The following is a 22,046-nucleotide window of genomic DNA, read 5'->3' as shown; positions in this document are numbered from 1 at the left end:
GCGCCGCGCGACCGCCGGCGCCACGTGACGGGCGGCCCGTCCCGCCGCGGCTGACGTCACTGGCGCGGCCTCGCGAGTTCCCCCGAACGCTTGCGCAGCCCCGCGCGTGGCCCTGGCCTGGAGGTTTGTGACGGCTGTCTTCTGCTTTCTCCCTCAGAAGAGGACCCCATTAAAAACAGATACCCTGCCTGTGGCCCCACTGCTCGGGAGGCTGAGGCGGGGGGGGCGTCGCTTGAGCCCAGGAGCCCTGGGCTGTCCTGCACGGTGCCCACGGGGTGTGGCACCTAAGTTGGGCATCTGTATGGCGACCTCGGGAGCGGGGGAGCGCCGGACGCCTAAAGAGGGCTGACCCGGGCCAGGCCGGAAAGGAAGCAGGCAAGACTCGGTGCTGATCGGTGGTGCGATCGAGCCGGTGGGCGCCCTGCACTCCAGCCTGGGCAGCATAGGGAGACCCTGTCTCTTAGCAGAAAAGACAAGTGTCCTTAAACATATTAAAAGATGTTCAGCAGCACTTATGATAAATGAAGTGTAGATTAAAATGTAAAGAGAGAAGCTGTGAAAAAAAGACTCCTATATTGGTAAGAGTGCAAAAGTATACAACTCCCATAGAGAGGAATTTGGCAATTTCTAACAAAAATGGTACAGGTATTCAAATTTGGCCCAGTAATGCCAAATTATATGGATGAATATCTTAAGACTTAACCTTATTTGCATTTTGAAATAAATCCCATCTGGTCAAGAATTTTAAAAAAATGTTTTAAGAACTCTTTGCTTCACAGCGAAAGTCTGATAGGGATATTGGACTCATGTAGGAAGGGAAGAAATTCTGCATCCCTTGTAAATTAAAGGGCAGCGAGAGAGGGGAAAGAAAAGAGCCGCACCTGACCCAAAGCAATGACCTTGAGCTGAATGAAGCACCTCGCCCAGCCCATCTCCTGGATTAGCAGGCCCTGCCAAATACCTAATGAGGTGGTCAGGGTGTAGGGGATGCCACGTTGTGCCACCCAGGTTTCCCCCTAAGGACTGAGGACTCATTTCCCCAGTTGTTAGGTGTATAAGCCGCTGATGGCCCCCAGCTGAGTTCTGTGACATTGCCCTCAGCCAAAGAGAACTGCTGCTCCATGCTGAGTTGAATTTTTCACCCCTTTGACCCTGATGGGGGCAACAATTCATTCCTCTTGACTGGAATTAACAGGTGTTTCAGGCATGGGTTTCTCTTGCGGAGGTAGTACAGAGAGTACACCTGTATCTTCACCCTGGTTCCCCCAATGGTTGCAGCTCACATAAGATATATGTAGTATAATACCAGATCTGCCCCACTGGGGTTCAAGCCTGCTGGGAACCCCACAGAAACTGTCCTTGGCAGTGGTGAGGAAACTAGAGTGAAGTCTACTAGGTATATTTAAAAGTGTTGTAACAAATTTAAATATATAAATATTGCCAGAAATTACATCTTTCCAACTACCTAAATTTATAATGAAAAATTTTAAATATCAACTTAAGCAAGTGTAAGGGAGTACAAAGCTTTTGGAGGTTGTTTGTTAATTACTACCTTCATGAAGGGATTAATGCAATGAGTGAGTTCTTGCTCTCTCAGGACTGGATTAGTTACTTCGAGAACCAGCTGTTAATAAGCAAGACTCCCTTTAACTCAAACCCAAGCAAAAGAGTTTGAAGACAAGTGCTCTAGGGACTTGCTGCTTAGATGGTGGTCTGGCAACTAGCAACATCAACATCCCCTGGGAACTTGTTAGAAAAACTCATCTTATGCTCGACCCCAGACCTACTTAATTAAAATCTGCATTTTACCAAGATCTCCAGGTGATTTATATACAAATTAAAGTTTGAAATCATGCTCTAGGGTACAATCGGAACCTGTGAGTTTCCATTGCTTCAACTTCTCCCACCTTTGATAGTGTCAGATATTTAAATATTTGCCAATCTCATGAGTACAGAACAAACCTGTTTATAGCTGTTATTTTAGGTATTATTCCAGCAAACAAATGTACAAGGTTACTTAACTATTATTCTAGTAATTGAGGATCAATTTTTAATGACTTTCTAGAGGCAGGCAAGGTGTAAATAATATATGGACCAAGAATATAATCACAATGTGACACTTGTTTTGTGTTGCCAGGTCGACTTTGTAAAGGCTCAATCAAGTTAATCTAGCTGTCTGTAACATATTAGTACCACTTTTCCCCACGTATTTCTAGCAATCTATTTTTATTAAATATTTTGCTGAATAGGCAAGTATAAAGAGATACTTATAAAAAAAAAGGTCCTTTTCAATTTACATTGTATCTATTATCTCAAAGAACAGAAGTTTCATGAAGGGAGGGATGTTTGCCTACTCCATTCTTTGATGCATCCCAGCACGGAGAAGAATACCTGGCCTGAGTAAACACTCAATTGTTGATTACATGAGCTTAATACATTAGTCAAATGGTTTCCTGCTGCAAAAACGAGCTTGTCTTTTCTCCAATATGGACTATTTTTTGTTATGCTATCAAAAGTCTCCTTCACTCCTTTTTTGCGCCTTTCAATGTGTTTCTTCCCTCAATTTCTCTCTTACTTTGTGAATTCAATCTCTATCACCTTCCTAGCCACTGTCACCAGGGTGAACCCAACAGAGATCCCTCTAACCCCAAAGATGTCCAAAAAAATACTTTTGACTCTGGGTGTGTGTTCACCCAGGTCAGACAAGGCACCCAGCTGCTTCTTCCCTGATCCCAGCTAAAGTTACCAAGAGTCAGTCGGTCAGAACCAGAACGTAGATTAACACAGTGCAAGGAGCATCATGAGAGCTGTCAGCCAGAGCCACAGGAGGGGTCAGACATGAAAAAGGCAAAATCAGAAGCAGGGAAGAGTGAGTGTCTCCAGTGACACAAAGGCTGACAGAAACAAACAGGGCAGCTGGCCTGGAGGGCCGAAGTGGACACCCAAGCAAGCAGACTGGACATCAGAAATTCAGGAACCCAGCCAAGCAAGGTGTCAATGCCAGGATCTATACTGGCAGCAGGAAAGGAGCTTAAGAAGGTATGCACCAAGCATGGCTCTCTGTGCATGTCTTACGACAAGGGCAACCTTGTGGAATAGAAATTGGGTAGAAAGGCTCCAAGGGTAGAACAGTGCCTGTAGTTCTACCAGGACAAAGTAACTTTGGCAAATAATTGCAAACAATATACTTTACCTGAATGAGTGGTATGATAGTTTTAACTGATTGACAGCTTACATCTCTAATGTTCAAGGTCTTGTCACCTCAGAAATTCAGTGGTAGATGTGTAACAAAGTATTAAGAATTGTCATTAAAGGTGAGAAAAGGCACTCATGTTGTATGTAGACCACTCTGGTTGTATTTCATATTGCATTCCACATAATTCCATGATATTCCAAACTTGTACTCTAATGCCACTATGTTGAAGGACTTCATTAACCCTCTATTCATGAAAATGAGTTGTTTTCCTTTCATCAGCTGTCCACAGATGCCTCCAACTCTGGGAAGACAGTATCCAAATACCACTGAAATGACTTGCAACCCAATCGCTTCCTTAATTCAACACGCTCGCTAATGTTTCCATAGGCAGTGAATTTTAGACCAGGTCTTCGAAGAAAAAACTGCTCCTAAATGAAAATAAAGAGTTAAAATTCATTAAACCAAACAAATTTTTGGTAATAAAATCACGATATCTAACATGTGAACTAAAAAAATCCCTCCCAATTTCCCCTGCACAGGGAGCAAGGGCAGAGACACACCATGGGGCCTCGGATTTACTGACCCAGCACATGGCACCCACAGAATGTGCCACAGCACCACGCCTAGTGGCATAGCGGGATCCAAGGGGACTGGGTCCTGCTTCTCAGGAGCCAAAGAATCACAGCCACCTATTGTAATGCCCCTTTCTCCTACTTTCTCAGCAATACTCCAGGAACCCCTCACTCCCTGGACCCAATCAATACTTCCATCTTTTCAGAAACGGAGGATATATTGGGGGGAATGGACTTGACAGGGAGATAGCCAGGGTTCCAAGTCCAGCTGCTGTTAATTATCTGTGTGACCTTGGGCGAGTTAGTTGAGCCCTCCCCTCTTAAGGTTGTTGGGAGGACTGAACACTTTAATATGTACTTGCAAAGGCCCTGGGAGGGGAAGGCTGGCACAGAGTGTCGTGTCCATGTTGGTCATTGTTATCACCACCCCTGGTTGGTTTTCGGTGTGCTCTGACTTGAGGAAGCACCAAGAATGAATGTCCAGTGGACTCTGTTGGCCCCACATTAAAAGAAGTATTCTAAGTGGGCTGAAGCCTCTTAGAAAGCAGAACCCTTGTCCTTCCATCTGTATATTCCCAGTGCCTGGCGTACAGGCTGGTGCTAGTGTTCAATGAGAGAGCGAGCTTGCTTATCCAAATTAATGCACTATGGGCATGCCACATGGGATTCTCCCTAGGGATCCTTGACCGCTGTAGGTCTTTACCACCCCATATGCCCGGGGCAGATTGGTGCAGGGGATGGGCCTGAAGGTGGGGGAGGGTGTTGTCATTCTGCAGGGAGCAAAGGCAAGGATAACCTTAGACAACATCTCCCTGTACAAAGCCCTCTCTTCTGGTCAGTCACTAAATTTCGCAATGTGGTATATCATACAAGCCATTGATTTGACACTTAACATTTCATGCTTTTAAGTTAACTTTTTGGCATTATATGTTTTATGAAAGTCAGAAAACCACTCAGAGATATCTGTGTTCAATTCAACCATCTAGATCCATGGTCAGAGCTCACAGGAAAGAAAATGGACAAACATGAAAATAAGCTCAAGATCTCTTATAATAAACATAATTTTGAACAGTAAGAAATCATTTTTTAGCCTATCAGATTAGAAGTATCACAGCTCGGGTATAACCCATGTGGGGCGACAGGCGCCCTCACGGACACTTGAAGGCGTGCAGATGGCAGCACAGTGAAGCCCAGCTTGGATACTGCCCATCAGGATCTAAAATGCACTAACTGTGTCCCAGCAAGTTCATGTCTTGAAATTATTCCAAAGATATATTTGCACAAATGTGCAAAAAGACATGTGTAAAGAATGTTCATTTCTGCATTGTTAAGAAATAACAAAAAGCCAGGATGATCAGAATGGTCATCAACAGGGAATATTTACCAATAGGATTGATTTTAGTAGATCCATTCAAAGGAGCTATTTAAAAGGATGAGATATGTTTCTATGTTCTGATTTTGAAAAATGATTTGAAAATGTGTTTTCAAAATATACTAACAAGTGAAAAAAATTCAGAACAAATATTTTGCAAATCTAGTTATACAAAAGAAAAGAGTATATTCTTGTGCACATGGGCGTGTTGACAAGCAACTGCAAAGAGTAATTTAGTGATTACTTCTCAGCAGTGGATGTATGGGCTTAGAACTTACTTTTCACTTCATACTCTTCAGTAGTGTATGACGTTTGAAAATGAGCATGTTTTATGTTTTTTAAAATATCAGAAATATAATAAATATACAAAAAGAACATGAAATATAAATGTACCACTTAATGGAATGTTGAAAAATCAACCGCAGTAACCCTACGTCACGAAATAGAACATCACCAGCACCTCAGGAGCCCTCCTTATTCCCTTTCCCGATCACAACCCTCTTTCTCAGTTTTAAATGCCGTCCTGATTATGTATTCAGGCATTCGCATCTCTTTCTAGCTTTGGTATGTAATTATGCATGCACACATTATGTGATTTACTTTTACTCATTTTTAACTTTACAGAAAGAGAATAATATAGTATATATTCTATTGTGCTTGGCTGCTTTTATTATCCAGGCTATTGTATTGCATAATGACGTTTTGGTCAACGACGGAACACATATCGATGGTGGCCCCATAGGATTATAATATAGGTATTTTTTACTGTACCTTTTCTATGTTTAGATGTACAAATACCACTGTGTTGCAATTGCCTACAGTATTCAGTATGGTAACATGCTGAACAAGTTTGTAGCCTAGGAGCAATAGCCTATCCCTTATAGCCTAGGTGTGTAGTACGCTATACCATCTAGGTTTGTATTGTGTAAGTACACTCTATGATACTTGCACAATGACAAAACTGCCTAACTGCATTTCTCAGAACCTATCCATGACATTAAGTGACACATGACTGTATATCTACAGTTTGCTAATTTTCATTGCTGTTTAGGATTACATCAACTAAATCTATCACATTTATCCACTCTACTTTTGTTTTTGGTTTTTTTTTTTTTTTTTTTTTTTTTTTTTTTGAGACAAAGTCTTGCCCTGTTGCCTGGGCTCCAATGCAGTGGCATCATCATAGCTCACTGCAACCTCAAACTCCTGGCCTTAAGCAATCCTCCTGCCTCAGGCTCCGGAGTAGCTGGACTAAAGGCTCTTACCACCATGCTCAGCTAATTTTATGTGGTTTTTTTTAGTTTTGTTTTTTGTTTTTGGAGAGACAGTGTCTTGTTCTTGCTCAGGCTGGTCATGAACTTCTGGTCTCAAGCAATCGTCCTGCCTCAGCCTCCCAAAGTGCTAGGATTACAGGCATGAGCCACCACGCCCGGTCTATCCACTCCACTCTTGATGAGAGTGTACAGTTGGGTTGTACAGTTGTCCAGTTGACCCATGAACTACAAGGGTTTGAAATGCATGAGTCCACTTATATGTGGATTTTTTTCAACCAAAGTTGGATTGAAAACAGTATTCCTGGGATGGAAAACCATGAACATGGAGGGCCAGCTTTTCACATACAGGGGTTCCACAGGGCTGACTTTAGTATGGATTTAGTGTGGATTTTAGTATATGTGGGGTCCTGGAACCAATTCTCTGCAGATACTGAGGGACAACTGTATTCAGTTTTGGCTAACACAGTGATGTTTATCCCCATTCATGTTCTTGTGTCCTGGTCCACAAAAGCATGTATTTCTATAGTATATATACTGAATGGAATTACTTGATCATAGGGTATTCATATCTTTTACTTTAGTAGATGTTGCCAAACTGTTTTCAAAAATGAGTTTGTAATAATTAACACCCCCATTAGTGGTGTCTGAGAATTCCCATTGCTCACCAACACTTGGTCTTATCAGACTTTAAAAATTCTACCAATCTAGGTGGCAGTGTAGAAACAGATCATTAAGGTTTTAATTCACATTTCCCTGATTACTAAAGAAATTGAACCTTATTACTTTCATAATTTAAAAGCTGAGTTAAAGAAACATAAGATGAAGAGTAGGACATGTGCTGTCACAGAGAGATTCTTACACATTTCTACCCGTTTGTCTGAAATGAGGTCTTGTTGGGGTTCTTTGTCCTTATTTGCTTGTATGTGGCTTCTGGATAGATATGTACCCTTTTAGGTCTTAGCAAGGGGCTTAACCCTTGGGGAAATGCACAAATAGAGGGGCATAGCTTTGACATAGAAATCTGAATTGGTAGAAAAGAGGTAGTGGAGGTTCTCATATGGTCCCCAAACCAGCAGCTTCCACATCCCACAGGAAATTGGTAATGGAAGGAAAAAAAATCTAAAGAGTTGCACGTAGGGATGGGGAAGAGAGAGGCTGTTTGCTTCTGGGGTTTGGCAGTTCTTTGGGTGGGGCAGAGAATAGATCTAGACAAAAAAAAAAAAAAAAAGGACTTCTCATGTTGGTTGATTTACTTGTGAGAGTAACTTGAGTTTCCCTAGAAATTAAAATAAAAATAATGAGGTGCAAGAGTAGAAGCTTAGAATTAACTAATTGAGAATAGGATTGGGGATGGGTTAATGAGAGGTTGGAGGGGAAACCATTAATTTAAGGGAAACAGAGAAAAAAACAAAAATTGGATCTGGACAGGCAGCAGAAGGCTTCTCCAGAGCAAGCCCGCTCACATCTTTCCAAATCAGAGACGTGTTCCTCACCTTATACTCATCCAGCCAAACGTGCACCAGTCTTAGATAGTTACGTGCCACGGCTTTCAAGATTTCCTGGTTTTTGTTGTCTTTCTTACTGATATGTCCTACTCGAGAGCAGGGGATTATAAAGAGCTGGCCACCACACATCCAGATCTAGGCATAAGAGGAACAAGAGACATATTAATAATGTATTTTTGCTAGTAATAGGCAACTGCTGTATTTTGTTACAAACATAATAATAGCTAATATTTATTAAGTTTCTTATTTCATTTAATCCTCACAGCAGCCTTATAATGTAGATACTGTGATTATCCCCATTTTTCAGATGACGAAACTAACACATAGATTGATTAAGAAGTTTGCCCAATGACATGGAAGTTAAGTGGCAGAGTGCAGGGTTCAAATTTAGGAACTCTGGCCCGAGAGCTGGCACTCTGAATATTCAGTGATTCTGCCTCTGTCATAACTAAGTGCAGGTATTGCTGGATGTGGGCAAGTAGCAAGACAAATGCTCATTGTGACTGAATTCAATTATTCGTCCAGCCTTTTTCTACTTGAAACACTTCATAGCACTTACTTCTTTTTCATCCACTACTAAGGGTCATTTTTGTTTTGTTCTGTTTTTGAGACAGGGTCTCACTCTATTGTCCAGGCTGGAGTGCAGTGGTGCGATCATAGCTCACTGTAGCTTCCAACTCCTGGGCTGACGTGATCTTCCTGGCTCGGCCTCCAAGTAGCTGGGACTACAAGAGGCGTGTGCTGCCACACTTGGCTAATTTTTCTATTTCTTTTTTAGAGACAGGGTCTTACTATGTTGCTCAGGCTGGTCTTGAACTTCTGGGCTCAAGGAAGACTCCCACCTCAGCTTCCTGGAGTACTAGGATTACAGGTGTGAGCCACCATACCCAGCCTATAGCAGTTATTTTTAATAGCTTTTTTTTTTTTTTTTACTATGCAAAAATAAAATATAGCCATTTGAAGACTTGGCAAATATAGAAAAGACACAGAAGAAAATAAAATTCACTTTTTGGCCTGACATTCTGAGTTAGTCAGTATTAACTCAGGTATGTATGTAGACACACAAATACATGCAACATTAAGATGACTTGCTTTTTTCATTTGACATTATGTGAAATTATTTTAAAAGTCTTACATTGTTTGGACATTTTGGTATGATAGTTCCCAATTTCCGCCCAGACCTACTGAGCCAGGAAGTGGGGGTTAGGGCCCAGCTGTCTGGACTTTAGCACTTTAGGTGAGTCTGGGGCACACTCGAGTGTGAGAGCCACTGTTTTAATTGATTGAGACCACAGACCCCAGTTTTATAGATATTTTCTTAGGAAATCCACTTAATTATTTCGGGAAAAGTAATAGGAAATGAAGACCCTCATTGAAAATAATCCTCAGAAGTACTATGATGAGATATGGCACACAGTCAGTCAGAAGGGATATTAAAGAAAGAACCTGGGAAAGTAGAACTTCTGCAATATCATGAGATCTGAAATAACAATGACTGGTTCAACCAACCAAAGTTCTTTAGAAACGGCATGCATGCTTTGCAGCGTAACTCTGCACCTCACCCCATCAAGAGTTGGAGTTTATTTCTCCATCTCTTGACTTGGTTTGCTTTGCTCAATGGGACATCAGCAGATCTGATGTGAGCAGAATCTTGAAAAGACTTTGCGGCATGGTGGGACTTGCCCTTCTTGCTCCTCCTGGGAACCGCGTGAATGAGCCTGGCTAGCCCGCTTGCAGATGAAAGGCAAATGGCCAGGTCACCCGCATTGCCCCAGCTACCACTGAGCCAATTTCCAGACACATGAGGAAGCCATCCTGGAGTACCCAGTACTAGCTATGCCTCCAGGTGAACACAGATATAAGCCTGCGGTCCCCAACCCCAGGCTGAGGACCAGTACTGGTCTGTAGCCTGTTAGGAACTGGCTGCACAGCAGGAGGTAAACGGTGGGCAAGCAAGCAGAGCTTCATCTGTATTTACCGCCGCTCCCCATTGCTCACATCAACGCCTGTCAGATCAGTGGTAGCATTAGATTCTCACAGGAGCATGAATCGTGCTGTAAACTGTGTATGCGAGGGGTCTAGGTTGCATGTTCCTTGTGAGAATCCAATGCCTGATGATCTCAGCTGGAGCTGAGGTGGTGATGCTAGTGCTGGTGATCAGCTGCAAACACAGATTATCATTAGCAGAGAGGTTTGACTGCACAGAGACCATAATCAATCAATTGCTTGCAGACTCATATCAGAACCCTATCAGTGAGTGGCAAGTGACAATTAAGCTGCATCTGCTGGCAGGATTTATAGTGGCAAATGAGTTGATGTGCTTCAGTTGTACAGCTGCATCTGGTGGCAGCTTTAAGTCAGAATTCGACATTATTATTTTAGTCTGCATGTGGCCCATCCATTATTTTTTTTACCACTTCCATCCGCACCTCTTTCCCGCACTGTCTCATCCCACTGTGGGTAAGGCCACAGCCAACCCTAGCAAAAATCAGTAAAGAACAAACGCCGCTGGAGAGCTTCTTTGAAAAGGGGGAAAGACCCAATGATGAGACAGCAGAAGACTCTAAGACTGCCAACAAAATGAAAGCCACAATTTAAAGAAAATACTAGGAGTCCTACTTAAATTATGGGTTCATTGCAATAGGTGCATAACATTCTCCAAGCCCACTTTGTGTAATATGTGGTGACCGGCTATCCAACGAAGCCATGAAACCTTCAAAATTGTTTTGCCACATGGAGACCAAGCACCCTGCACTAAAAGACAAGCCTCTGGAGTTTTTTAAAAGAAAAAAATGTGAACACGAAGAACAGAAGCAATTATCGAAAGCCACCACTTCATCAGATGTGTCTACACTGAGAGCATCATTCTTAGCGGCTGACGGCATGGCTAAAGCTAAGAAGCCCTTTACTATTGGTGAAGAGTTGATTCTGCCTGCTGCTAAGGACATTTGCCGTGAACTTTTAGGAGAGGCTGCAGTTCAAAAGGTGGCACGTGTTCCTCTTTCAGCTAACACCATAACTAGACAAATTGATGAGATAGTAGACAATATTGGAGCACAATTTTTAGAAAGGATTAATGAGTCACCATGGTACACAATCCAGGTTGACAAGTCTACCGATGTTGACAACAAGACAACAATGCTTGTTTTTGTGCAATGTATTTTTCAGGAGGATGTGCGTGAGGATATGTTATGTGCACTTTTGTTGCCAACCAACACCACAGCTGTAGAACTGTTCAAGTCTTTGAATGATGACATATCAGGAAAACTGAATTGGTCATTTTGTGTGGGTATATGCACGGACAGAGCAGCTGCCATGACTGGACGGCTTTCTGGTTTCACTACTTGGGTCAAGGAGGTCGCTTCTGAATGTGAATGTGTCATCCATAGGGAAATGCTGGCTAGCTGAAAAATGTCACCTTAACTAAACAATATTTTGTATGATGTGATTAAAATTATCAACCACATTAAAGTACACTTAACTCATGTCTGTTCATGCAGCTCTGTGAGAAATGGATGCAGAGCACACACGTCCTCTCTTATACCCAGAAATGAGGTGGCTTCTAAAGCTAGATCACTGGCCAGAGTTTTTGAGTTATGAGAGCCACTCCAGAGATTTCTTTTAGAAAAACTGTCACCACTGGCAGCACATTTCAGTGACACAGAATGGGTCGCAAAACTTACTTACCTGTGTAACATATTCAACCTGCTTAATGAACTCAATCTGTCACTTCAGGGGAGAATGACAATTGTGTTCAAGTTGGCAGATAAAGTGGCTACATTCAAAGCCAGACTGGAATTACGAGGGTGAGGAGTGAACACTGGGATTTCTGACATGTTTCAAACATCAGCAGAGATTTTGAGAAAGACTAGGCCAGGGTCTTCTTCCTCCCGGCTGGTGCATGGTCACCTGTCTCAGCTTTCAAGAGTTTGAGCATTACTTCCCAACCACAAAGACCCCCGAACTGGGAAGGAATGGATCCGCAACCCATTTGTGAATAAACCAGGTGAATTGACTTTGTCGGTGGTAGGAGAGGATCAACTGCTTGAGATCGCAAATGACGGTGGCCTTAAAAGTATGTTTGAGACAACTTCAAATCTCCATACATTCTGGATTACAGTCAAGGCGGAATATCCTGAGATTGCCACCAAAGCACTGAAAAGCCTGCTTCCATTGCCAACGTCCTAACTGTGTGAAGCAGGGTTTTCTGCAGTGACAGCAACCAAGACGGGATTACGGAGTAGACTGGACATGAGCAACATACGTCAGGTGTCACTGTCTCCCATCACCCCCAGATGGGACTGTCTAGTTGCAGGAAAACAAGCTCAGGGCTCCCACTGATTCTGCATTATGGTGAGTTGCATAATTATTTCACTATATATTACAATGTAATAATAATAGAAATAAAGCACACAATAAATGTAATGCATTTGAATCATCCCAAAACCATCCCCTCCCACCCCCAGTCAGTGGAAAAATTGTCTGTCATGAAACTGGTCCCTGGTGCCAAAAAGGTCGGGGACAGCTGATGTAAGCAACACCAGCAGGAATCAGCCATTCTGGCTAAGACCAGAAGAACCACTTTAGTAACACAACAAATTATGAAAAATGACAATTGTTTGTTATTTTAAGCCACTGTGTAGTGGAATTAATTTGTTATACAAAAAAAGCTAATTGACACGTGAGGAGGCAAGTTTTTTTTCCTAACACTAGTTTTATTTATTTAAGTAAGTAAGACCTTCCACCCACTGATTGCTCATTCCGGAAGCTTGGTGTGATAGATTGAAATCTTCTCCGGGAAACATTAGCTTTCTCTCTATCCTCACCTTGGGGCAGAGTGTGTTTCCCTGACACACTGACTTTGGGCTTGTCTGTTTGACATGTTTGGCCCGTAGAATGTGTGTACACATTGTGCCTGCAGAATATGCTGTGTGGTTCGGCTTGACGTTTGAATTCCTGCCACTCAGCGTGAGAGGAATATGCTCCACCCTGGCCAACCAGGGACTGAAGAAAGGAAAAGGTAAGTGCTTATTGTTCTAAGCCACTCGGTTTGAGGTGGTTTGTAACATAGCATCATGGAGGCACTAGCCGCCAGATTCCTAGAACCTTGAGGAATGAATAGAAATTCTGAGCAGATGGGCCAAGGAGCATAACCCACTGAGGCACTGGAGAGTGACAGTCAGAGCGGGAGGAGGGCGTGGGGAGCTCGCCTAAGTCTCTGGTATGTACACGTGTGAAAGTTTGCTTCATTCTTTCTCTACTGCAGAACATGGTTTGTTTTCACATCACTGCAGCCAAGGGGGTTAGCCACCTTGGCAAGGTCCAAACTGGCATGGATACCTATGAGGTTCCATCTGGGGCTGAGGCAGAGAAATGGGCTTGCCTAGGTGGCAATCCTTGCAGCTCGAGGAAGGGCCCTGGTTCCTAGAGTAGCACACCTTGCCAACCTCTGGGGATTCCAGGATGGAGGGCAGGTGCTGGGGAGCTGGGACAAGCTGAGACTGCAGATTGCCAGGGGCTATTTGAGGCCAGCCTCTGCTTTGCCAGGGAAATTGAAGTGCAAATTTTGAAGCTCAGTCATGAGAACCATTCAGAGGCGAGGAGTGAATCTGAAGGTCTGCGGGCACCCAGTGAACCATCACCTTCCATAAGTAATGGTAGCCGCTGAGCTCAGGGCAACTGAAATAAGTTCAGAGCACTGGAGGCTTCTAATACAGTGCCAGCCTCAGCTAAGGAGTGACTTAGAAACAGGGTGGAACTGGTGTGTGTGGGAGGGAGGAGGGTCTCAAGACCTGAAGTTGAGCAGATAGCACGAGACAGGAAGCAATAGGTTTGCAGCATAGCACTTACTACATTCTGTGAATTTGGGAAAGTTGTTCAACTTGTCTGCAACTCAATTTCCCCATTCTAATGGGAGATAATGGTGGTACCTACCTCACAGGTTTGTTATGATGATTAAATGAGTTAATGTCTGTGAGATTGTAGAGCAGTGCATGTTGGATTTTATAAGAACTTGTTAATAAATAAAATATATTTTTATCCTTCACATATAACTTAAATGCCACTTCTTGAGGGAAGCCACCAAGGATACACATCCCTCCCAAGACAAGGCTGGGTTCCTCCTTTATATGATGTCACAGTAAGTCCTCTATTTCTCCATTGTGTTTACCAAAAACTAAATAATCTCCCTCTACTCCAACAGAAGTAAAGGTTCAGGACATCAGGAACTACTTTTGCATTGTGTACTGCTGTATTTTAGCACCCAGCGCAGTGCTCTGCACATAACAGGTGCTTATTAAATGCTGTTGAATGAATGAGGATTATGCCTTCTGAGTGCCCAGCATATGGCGCAGCTTGACTCAAAGGAGGTGCTCCTTCAATGATGGCTAAATTGAACTTAAATAGAACTGTCCAGAGATAGCCTTAAGCTAAAACTATAGACTTGGGCATTGTCACCATACAGTGTTTGTTACAGCCACAGGAGGTGATGCGGGTATGCTCTTAAAGATATTAACATGGGTGTGGCACAGACCCTGGCCAGTCAGAACAGAGGTGCCCTTCCACTTGCTTTCCCTTTAGTTATTGGAGCATGGGAAGGTCCAGAGAGGTTGGACCTGGTAGCTGGGCTGCCGGTGGGAGGTATTCGGCTGGCTCAGAGTACAGGCTCTTTCACACCAGATACAGGAATATTGTACTAGGTTAATAACCAACATGGCTTCACAGGTGTGACATGGCTGGGTGCCAGCTCCAAGCCTTGAAGAGCAACATGGGGTGAGGAGAGAAGTGGCAAGGCCGGAAAGCGTGGGAGCACCGTGACTAAGAGATAAGAACCTGCAGGGATCCCTGCGAAGGTGACAGAGAACAACAGAGCAGAGGAGGGCACCAGGAATGTTGTCCTAAAACCCAAGCAAACTTCCGGAAAAGATTGCTTAGTGTCAAATACTGCCGTGACCTCAAGCAGATGGAAGACCAAGAGCCATCCATGAGGGACATCAGTACTAAACTGGTGACAGTTCCTGGAGTGATGTCACAGGATGCTGAGGGCCTTCTAGGATGTTGATTTACTAGAATGAGGAGTAAATGAGAAATGAAGATGTATACGCAGGTATAAAGATTATTCTTTTCTTAGGAAAGACAAGGTTACTTGGCGTGGCTAGCGACAGCTGTGAGTGTCAAGGGGGTGCTTTAGCTATCTATTAGTTGATGTATTTGTTTATAAAAAGACATCCAAGCATACTTAAAAGATACAAAAGGCCATCAGTAATGGAGCAGTTGAAAATATTGGAGCAGGGATAATTACTACATTTGAATAATGTTAGTTGTCACTTGCTATCTGTGGAGAATGTAGATCCAGAAAAAGAATACACTAACTTTTCAAATCTGCATGTATCATTCACAAAATTGATTCTTTTCTGGTACACAGTGCTTATTAAGTTATTAGGTCCCAAGGCGGGTAAACCCCTTATGCTATATTCTCAAAGAGCAATGCAATTAAATGAGGAATAATCAACCAAACAGAATAAATGGTGCCAAAGGCATGGGTGTTGTAAAGTAATACCCGGATGAGAATAGAACACAAAGCAACAAAACAACAAACTTAAGAGATACTGCCAAATAGGGGCTTGGAGGAAACTATTAATATATTGCTCTAGATAGTTCTATATGCATAATAAAGTATCTGAAACATTATGAGAGAAGTCTGTGCTTAAAAGAACTTTAAAAATGAACAAATAACCGGCCAGAAGAAGGAAGGAAAATAGAGATAAAATAAAATCCCAAACAAAAAAAGATTAGGAAAAAATCCCACAACCACCAAGAAAATAAAAAAAAGAATGCATAGATAGGTTAAAAATATGATATTAATTTGATACACCATATGTTAAAAATAAAAAACATATGGTAGGAGAATCTGATGTTTTACTAAATGTCTTCAATTTTTGCAAGGAGCCCTGTAAATTATTGATTGCATGTGACACTGGAAAGGTACCAGATATGCATGGAGGAAATTGGGCATAATTACCACAGCATTTTATGTAACTTAAACTTAGATTTCACTCTCTATGTCCAAAGGTAACTATTTAAAAAACAAAGTCAGGATTACCCTTAGTGAAAGTTCCAAATTTTCTCCTCCCCAAAGATCCATGCCCTTGTCGTACTGTCCAATTTCATTGAAATAATGCCTGTATATAGCAAAAATTCCTCCAGCCATTACAGGTGACCTAGAAAGGGGACATAAATATTAAATTGATTCCACAGAGACAGTCATTATAGATTTTCCTCAAAATTATATTGAATATCAGTAATAACTTATAGTTAAAAACTAGAAAACAACCATAATAATATGAAAATTATCTCAATAAATATTTAAGCATATAAAATTACTAAATTAAAATTACAACTACCTAAAAGTAGGCAATGACTTTTACTTAGCTCTCACCAAATTATGTAAGCACTATATTCTAAGTGTTGTCTTGATGAGAGGGCAGATGATGTTTAGAATACAAGTTTCCCATGAGGATGACAATGAATTGGGTCATGAAGTTTGGTGCACTCCCCTTCTAAGGGCATTAAGAGAATTGTAATATTTACTTCTGGAAAAACCATTATGTCACAAAGCATCTTCTTTTTTTTTTTTTATCTACCACTAGTAGGGCCCAGTAATACCAAACTAAGTGGTCTGAAAGCCATTGCAAGTTCATCCAGTCACTCATTTGTTCAAAAAAGTATCTATCGGGCACCTATGATGTGTTAGGGATAAATTAGCAACTCAACAGGCAAAGAAAGATCCCTGCTGGCATGGGGCCAGGGGCAGAAGCAGGGAGATTGGGGAGAGGGGGTTGCAGGAGTCTCAGAGAAAAACAGTGGGACCCTGGATAGGGGTACAGCAATGTAGGTGGTGAGATGTGGTCGAATTCTTGATATAGTTTGAAGATGAAGCTAACAGATCTGCGTATGGGTGGGGTGTGGGGAGTAGGAGGAAAAGGAGAATCAAGGCTGACGCTGACCTTTTTCGTCTGACCACTTGGCGGATGGAGTTACCATCTACTGAGATGGGAAAAATGGTGGGTGGAGCAGGTTTTTGGCAGGAAGATCCCATTTTGGACATATTTGAGCTGTCTGCCCAGCATTCAAGTAGAGATGCCGAGTAGGCAGTTGGATGCAGTTGGATACAAGCGTCTGAAGTTCTGAGAGCGGCCAGGGCTGGAGACATAAATCTGGGAGGCATCAGTGTTAGGTGAGAATCACTGTGTGAGCAAGTGGAGTAGAGAGGAGGACCGAGGGCTGAGTTCTGGGTACTTCAACATTAAGAGTTTGGAGAGGAACTGGCAAAGGACACGGGAAGGTGTAGTAAGTTTTGGACCTAGAAAAGTCACTGGTGCCCATGTCCCTTGGTCACGGTGACGCCTGCATGCCAGGGAGCTGAGGAAGCCTCTCGTCATCACTGGTGTGCGCCCGGGCCCACAAATGTGCTTGATTGCTATGAATTTTCCAAAAATTACTGCCTCTACATTTGGTGGTTACAATTAGAACTACTATAAGTGGCAAAAAATATATATCTTCAGTTATAAGAGCTAATTAATGCCATAGATAATATCTAAAATTTATTTTTTCTTTTAGTCCTTTAAAAATAACTTTTTCCTTATATACATTATTATACATTACGATTATATAATATGTACATATGTATTTGTAATACATACCTATATAATCACAATCAGTATATTGACAAAATTTTTTATGGCTTAATTTTTATTTAACATAGTGAGAATTTTCCTTTTTAGTTAATTAGACTTCAAAAACTTTTAATGACTGTAATATTATACAAAAATGAATATACTTTTTTTAACCATTTCAATAGCATTTGACATTTATGTTGTTTGCAGTTTTTTTACTAATATAAATATTGATACAATATGTGTCACTGTACTTATTTTTGATTAATTCTTTTTGGATAAATTCCAAGAAGTGGATTATTGCATCAAAGATTAAGAATATTTACACGATTCTTTATATTGCCAAACTGTTTGCAAAAAGGATATACCAATGTATATATACATTGAAAGTATATTAGAATTCCAAATATGTTATTTTGAAAATACATATTAGGAATACAATTCCCCTATTGAATATCAATTACCTTCACATTGGAGCCTAAACATATTTTATATATGAGATATGAAAAATTACAAGCCAAATTTTTGTAATTGCAATACCATAGCTACTTCTTACTAAAAGTAACTTTATTTTAAATCATTTTGAGATGAACTCAAAAGAATGATGGTTTAGTTTTTTATTTTTTATTAAATCAAGATGTTTACATATTAAATTTTATTAAAATAAAGTATATCTTTGTTCTTCCTTGTTCTCAAGTCTGTGACATTAACAGTGGCTAACATTTATATTGAGCAGATAACTTCTTCTGTGTCAGGCCTTAAGCTATGTGTTTGACAAGTATTAGCTCACTTAATCTCCTCAGTAATCCTAAAAGGCATATCTTATTATTATCATCTCTATTTTATAGGTGAGGATACTGAAGCTGAGAGAGGTAACTGGCCCAAGTGAGGGCTTCCTCAATGCAGTACTCCAGGTATGCCATTCAGCTTGGAGTCTTTATGACACATCTCCTTGTGGAGATGTGCAGTGCACAGCTGGTGCAACTGTACATGGCAGCCCTAAACAGCTAACAAGTGATGGGGTCCCTACTGCAAACCAGTTCTGTTAAATCACCCCTCAAAGGAATGATTTAATCCATATCCATTGTGTTAGATACCAGAGAATCAGAGAGTTTTAGATCATCTCTACATGTGAATATAAATGTCAAATCACATCATATATTGAGTACTAAGTGATTCTACTGACAATAACTGACTGCAATTGTTCAGGATTAGGGGCAAGAACCAAAGATGGTTAGGAATGGTGTTATGAAAGATTTAAGATTTATGCTAAGCCTTCTAGAAAAAGTAGGCTCTCCTACAAAAGTAGAGAACAGAGAAAGGTCATTCCAAAAAAGGGAACGGTCTGAGCAAGGCAGAAGGTGTCAGCATGTGGATGCATGGAAGCTATAAGTCCGGAGCACAGGAGAGAGCCGAGTCGCAGACAGTAGAAGGTGCATAAAGGAAGCTGCGTGTTATCCTGACAACAACAAAGACTTTAAAAATAAGCAAGATTGGTGACATGTGCAATGTGGGGTTTTAAGAAAACTATTGTAGAAACGGAGATTGGAGTGGGTGGGGAAGGGAGCCTATAAGCCACTCTGTCCCTTATGGTGAAGAGTTCCAGACCAAGGCAGTGTGGGCCTGTGTGTGAGGACAGCTAGCAGAGCAGACACAATGTGAGATCGTCGCAAAGAGCCGCTGGAGCTGGTTAGTCACAGGCTTAGAGAGCAGGCGGTGGGAGATGTGGAACACGGCTACAGAGCTTCATGTGGGGTCATGCTAATGACCGTATGATGCTCCGTATGGGTCTCGCATAAAGTGCTAAATAATTTCACAATTATTCCTTCCAATTCTTGGATAGTCTTTATTACATCCTTGAATTAGGAGACAAAGTTGCTAATCAAGAGTAGGGCACACGGGGCGGGGGCAGGTCTTGGGACTAAGGGAAGTCAGAAAGCCAATTGGAACAGCCAATTCGGGGAATGAGTGGATCAGAGATTGCAGGGCAGCACGTGGCTGGAACCATCAATGTGTAGTAGCAGCAGTTCACAGCCCTCAAAGTTTGGCAAAATACATCAGCTCACATCAAGGAACAAAGAAAATAGGTGGTGGAATCGCTTCAGTGTTGGAGGACTGCAGACTGACCATGGCAGGAGTTGGGTTGTGGCCAAAGACTGGGATTCTCTAGTTTGGAAGATGGAGGTCTAGGAGATGGCTGAGCATGGTGTTATGATACATAACATATGTATGTGTCACACGGTACATATGTTGGTTTCTGTCCACAGTTCCTGGCTCATAACTCCCACACCCCTAGTTACAATGTTGGGGTGCTTTAGGCCTCAGGAGCAACCTCAGGGATCAGAAGCTTTCTCTCTGACCTTCTCCTGTCCTCCTTTCCCCTGCCCACAACAGGTCTCTACTCTGATTGTGGGTTGTAAGACCCTCGTTCCAGAGGGCCCTGCCCTACGCCCTGGAAGAAGGAATGCTGCACAGAGAAAGCAAAAAGAATCTGGACAGACAGGCCTCCTGGGTTTGGATCACACCCTTTCTGTCTAATCACATTTTGACTCGGTTGCCTGTGCTTCAATCATGGACAACCAATGAAGTCTCCATGAAAGGCCCAAAGGACAGGAGCTGAACACGTGGAGGCTGAGAGGAAGGTGAACAAGAATTCATCCACGTGCCGGGAAGGTGGCACACCCCAACTCAACGGGAGCAGAGCTCCTGTGTTCAGGACCCTTCCAGACCTTGCTCTATGTATCTCTTCATCCGGCTATTTATTTGTGTCTTTTTAGATATTCTTTTTAATAAACCAGGAAATGTAAATAAATGTTTCGTGAGCCATTCTAGCAAATCGAAACCCAAGAGGAGGTTGTGGGACCCATGGTTAGAAGTCAGTCCGTCAGCAGGTCCAGAGCCCAGACGTGTGGCTTGTGAGAAAGAGGAGTCAGTCTTGGGGACTGAGCCCTCAACTTGTGGGACCTGACACTATGTGAGGGTAGATAACCTTGGACTTGAAATAGAGGAGACCCAGCAGGTGTCCGCTGTGTGCTATGTGGGGAAAATGCCCACATTTGGTCACAGCAGTCTGTGTTGATTATTGTGGAGTTTAGAGGAGAGTTTGAGTGTTTTTCCAAAGCACTGAGGGAATAATAATAGATAACAATTAGGAAATAGCTAACATTTATATATTCATTTAATTCTCTTCACAACCCTGTGAAGTATTATTATTCTCCAGATGTTACAGATAAGAAAATAAGGCATAGAGAGGTTAAGCAACTTGTGTAAGATCACACAGATCTAGCTAAATTAGAATAGAGGCAAAAATGAAGGACTTGCTTAGCTATAGTGTTGGAAAGGTCACTCTTGTGGTTTCTGATGCAAGAAGGTTAACACCAAGAGAAGAGAAGTAAGTCTGGTGTCAAAGTTATCAGTAAATGTAGGAAGTGACCTGAAGGAAGTCTCTTCAAAAATAGCCTCACAAATACAGTTAAAAGTTACAACATTCAAATTTTGAATAATGAACTGAGAATTAAAAGCAAATGTAATTGTTCTCAAATTTTCCAAGATTAATAATCTAGGAAAAGTCAGGTTCATCTCAACCTATGAAATTACAAATGGAAACACTTGGGCAAATATTTTCTATATGAATTTGGCAAAGATGCCTACTTTTTCTGGGCTATCCACAGTGCTGGCCTTTGGTTCATTGATCAACATACAACTTGCTCCTAAGAACAAAGTTCACATGCTAATGATGGGCATCTGAGATCAGAGGAGAACTAACCACAGTGGTTATCTGAGATGGGTGAGATGTACATTTTCAGTTAAAGAAATTTAACATCTACCAAATTCTATTACTGTATTAAAGACTTCTAGAAATAAGTAACAAAACATTTTTTTTCATTAAGCCCAAGAAAAATTGAAGGAATAATCTCCAAAAGTGAAGGTTTTGTTTTTTTTTCAGGTTCTAATACACATATGCTATTTCCCTCAAACCTGAAGAAATCTCACCGGATTGGTTTAGTAGGTCCATCTGGTCCATCCATCTCATAAGAGAAAACATTATCCCATTTAAATTGTAGGTTCCAGTCAAAGGCTCCCCTTACAACAGGAGAGGGCTTATATTCCAGGGTTGCCTCATCAATGGTATCTATCAGAGGGCACACCACCATTTTGGGGTCCTTGGCGATGGCGGATAGCAAGGGCTCCAGCCAGCCTCTGTTCACCTCACAGTGGCTGTCCAGGAACACCAGGACATCCCCTGGGGAGGCAAGAACAGGGTAGTGTTAGCCCACATGGATGAAACCCAGGATCACACAAACCAAAGTTTAGTGCAGTGAGTATTGGCTGAGCATTTACTATGTATTTGGCTTTTAGGTGCTTTTAGTTGCATTGGGCAGGGGGAACATGAACCACATACTTTATTATGCACAAAAATGTGGGACATCATGTGCCAGAGTTGTTCAGAAGA

At 41.9% G+C, this 22,046-nt stretch overlaps 1 protein-coding gene across 1 annotated transcript in view; it reads right to left on the bottom strand.

The window, feature by feature from the left end:
* Positions 1-3,352: 3,352 nt before the first annotated feature.
* GALNTL5 (polypeptide N-acetylgalactosaminyltransferase like 5) overlaps positions 3,353-22,046 on the bottom strand; it is a 41,577-nt gene continuing 22,883 nt past the window's right edge. The window contains exons 5-8 of the mRNA XM_069462028.1: positions 21,587-21,836; positions 16,021-16,138; positions 7,908-8,054; positions 3,353-3,624 (exon numbers count right to left, since the gene is read on the bottom strand). Coding sequence (XP_069318129.1) covers positions 3,472-3,624; positions 7,908-8,054; positions 16,021-16,138; positions 21,587-21,836 — 668 coding nt within the window. The 3' untranslated portion in view covers positions 3,353-3,471. The remainder of the gene's footprint in view (positions 3,625-7,907; positions 8,055-16,020; positions 16,139-21,586; positions 21,837-22,046) is intronic.

The sequence above is a fragment of the Eulemur rufifrons genome, chromosome 29, assembly GCF_041146395.1.
Source record: "Eulemur rufifrons isolate Redbay chromosome 29, OSU_ERuf_1, whole genome shotgun sequence".
Taxonomy (NCBI): domain Eukaryota; kingdom Metazoa; phylum Chordata; class Mammalia; order Primates; family Lemuridae; genus Eulemur; species Eulemur rufifrons.
This window is presented reverse-complemented; position numbering and strand designations above follow the sequence as displayed.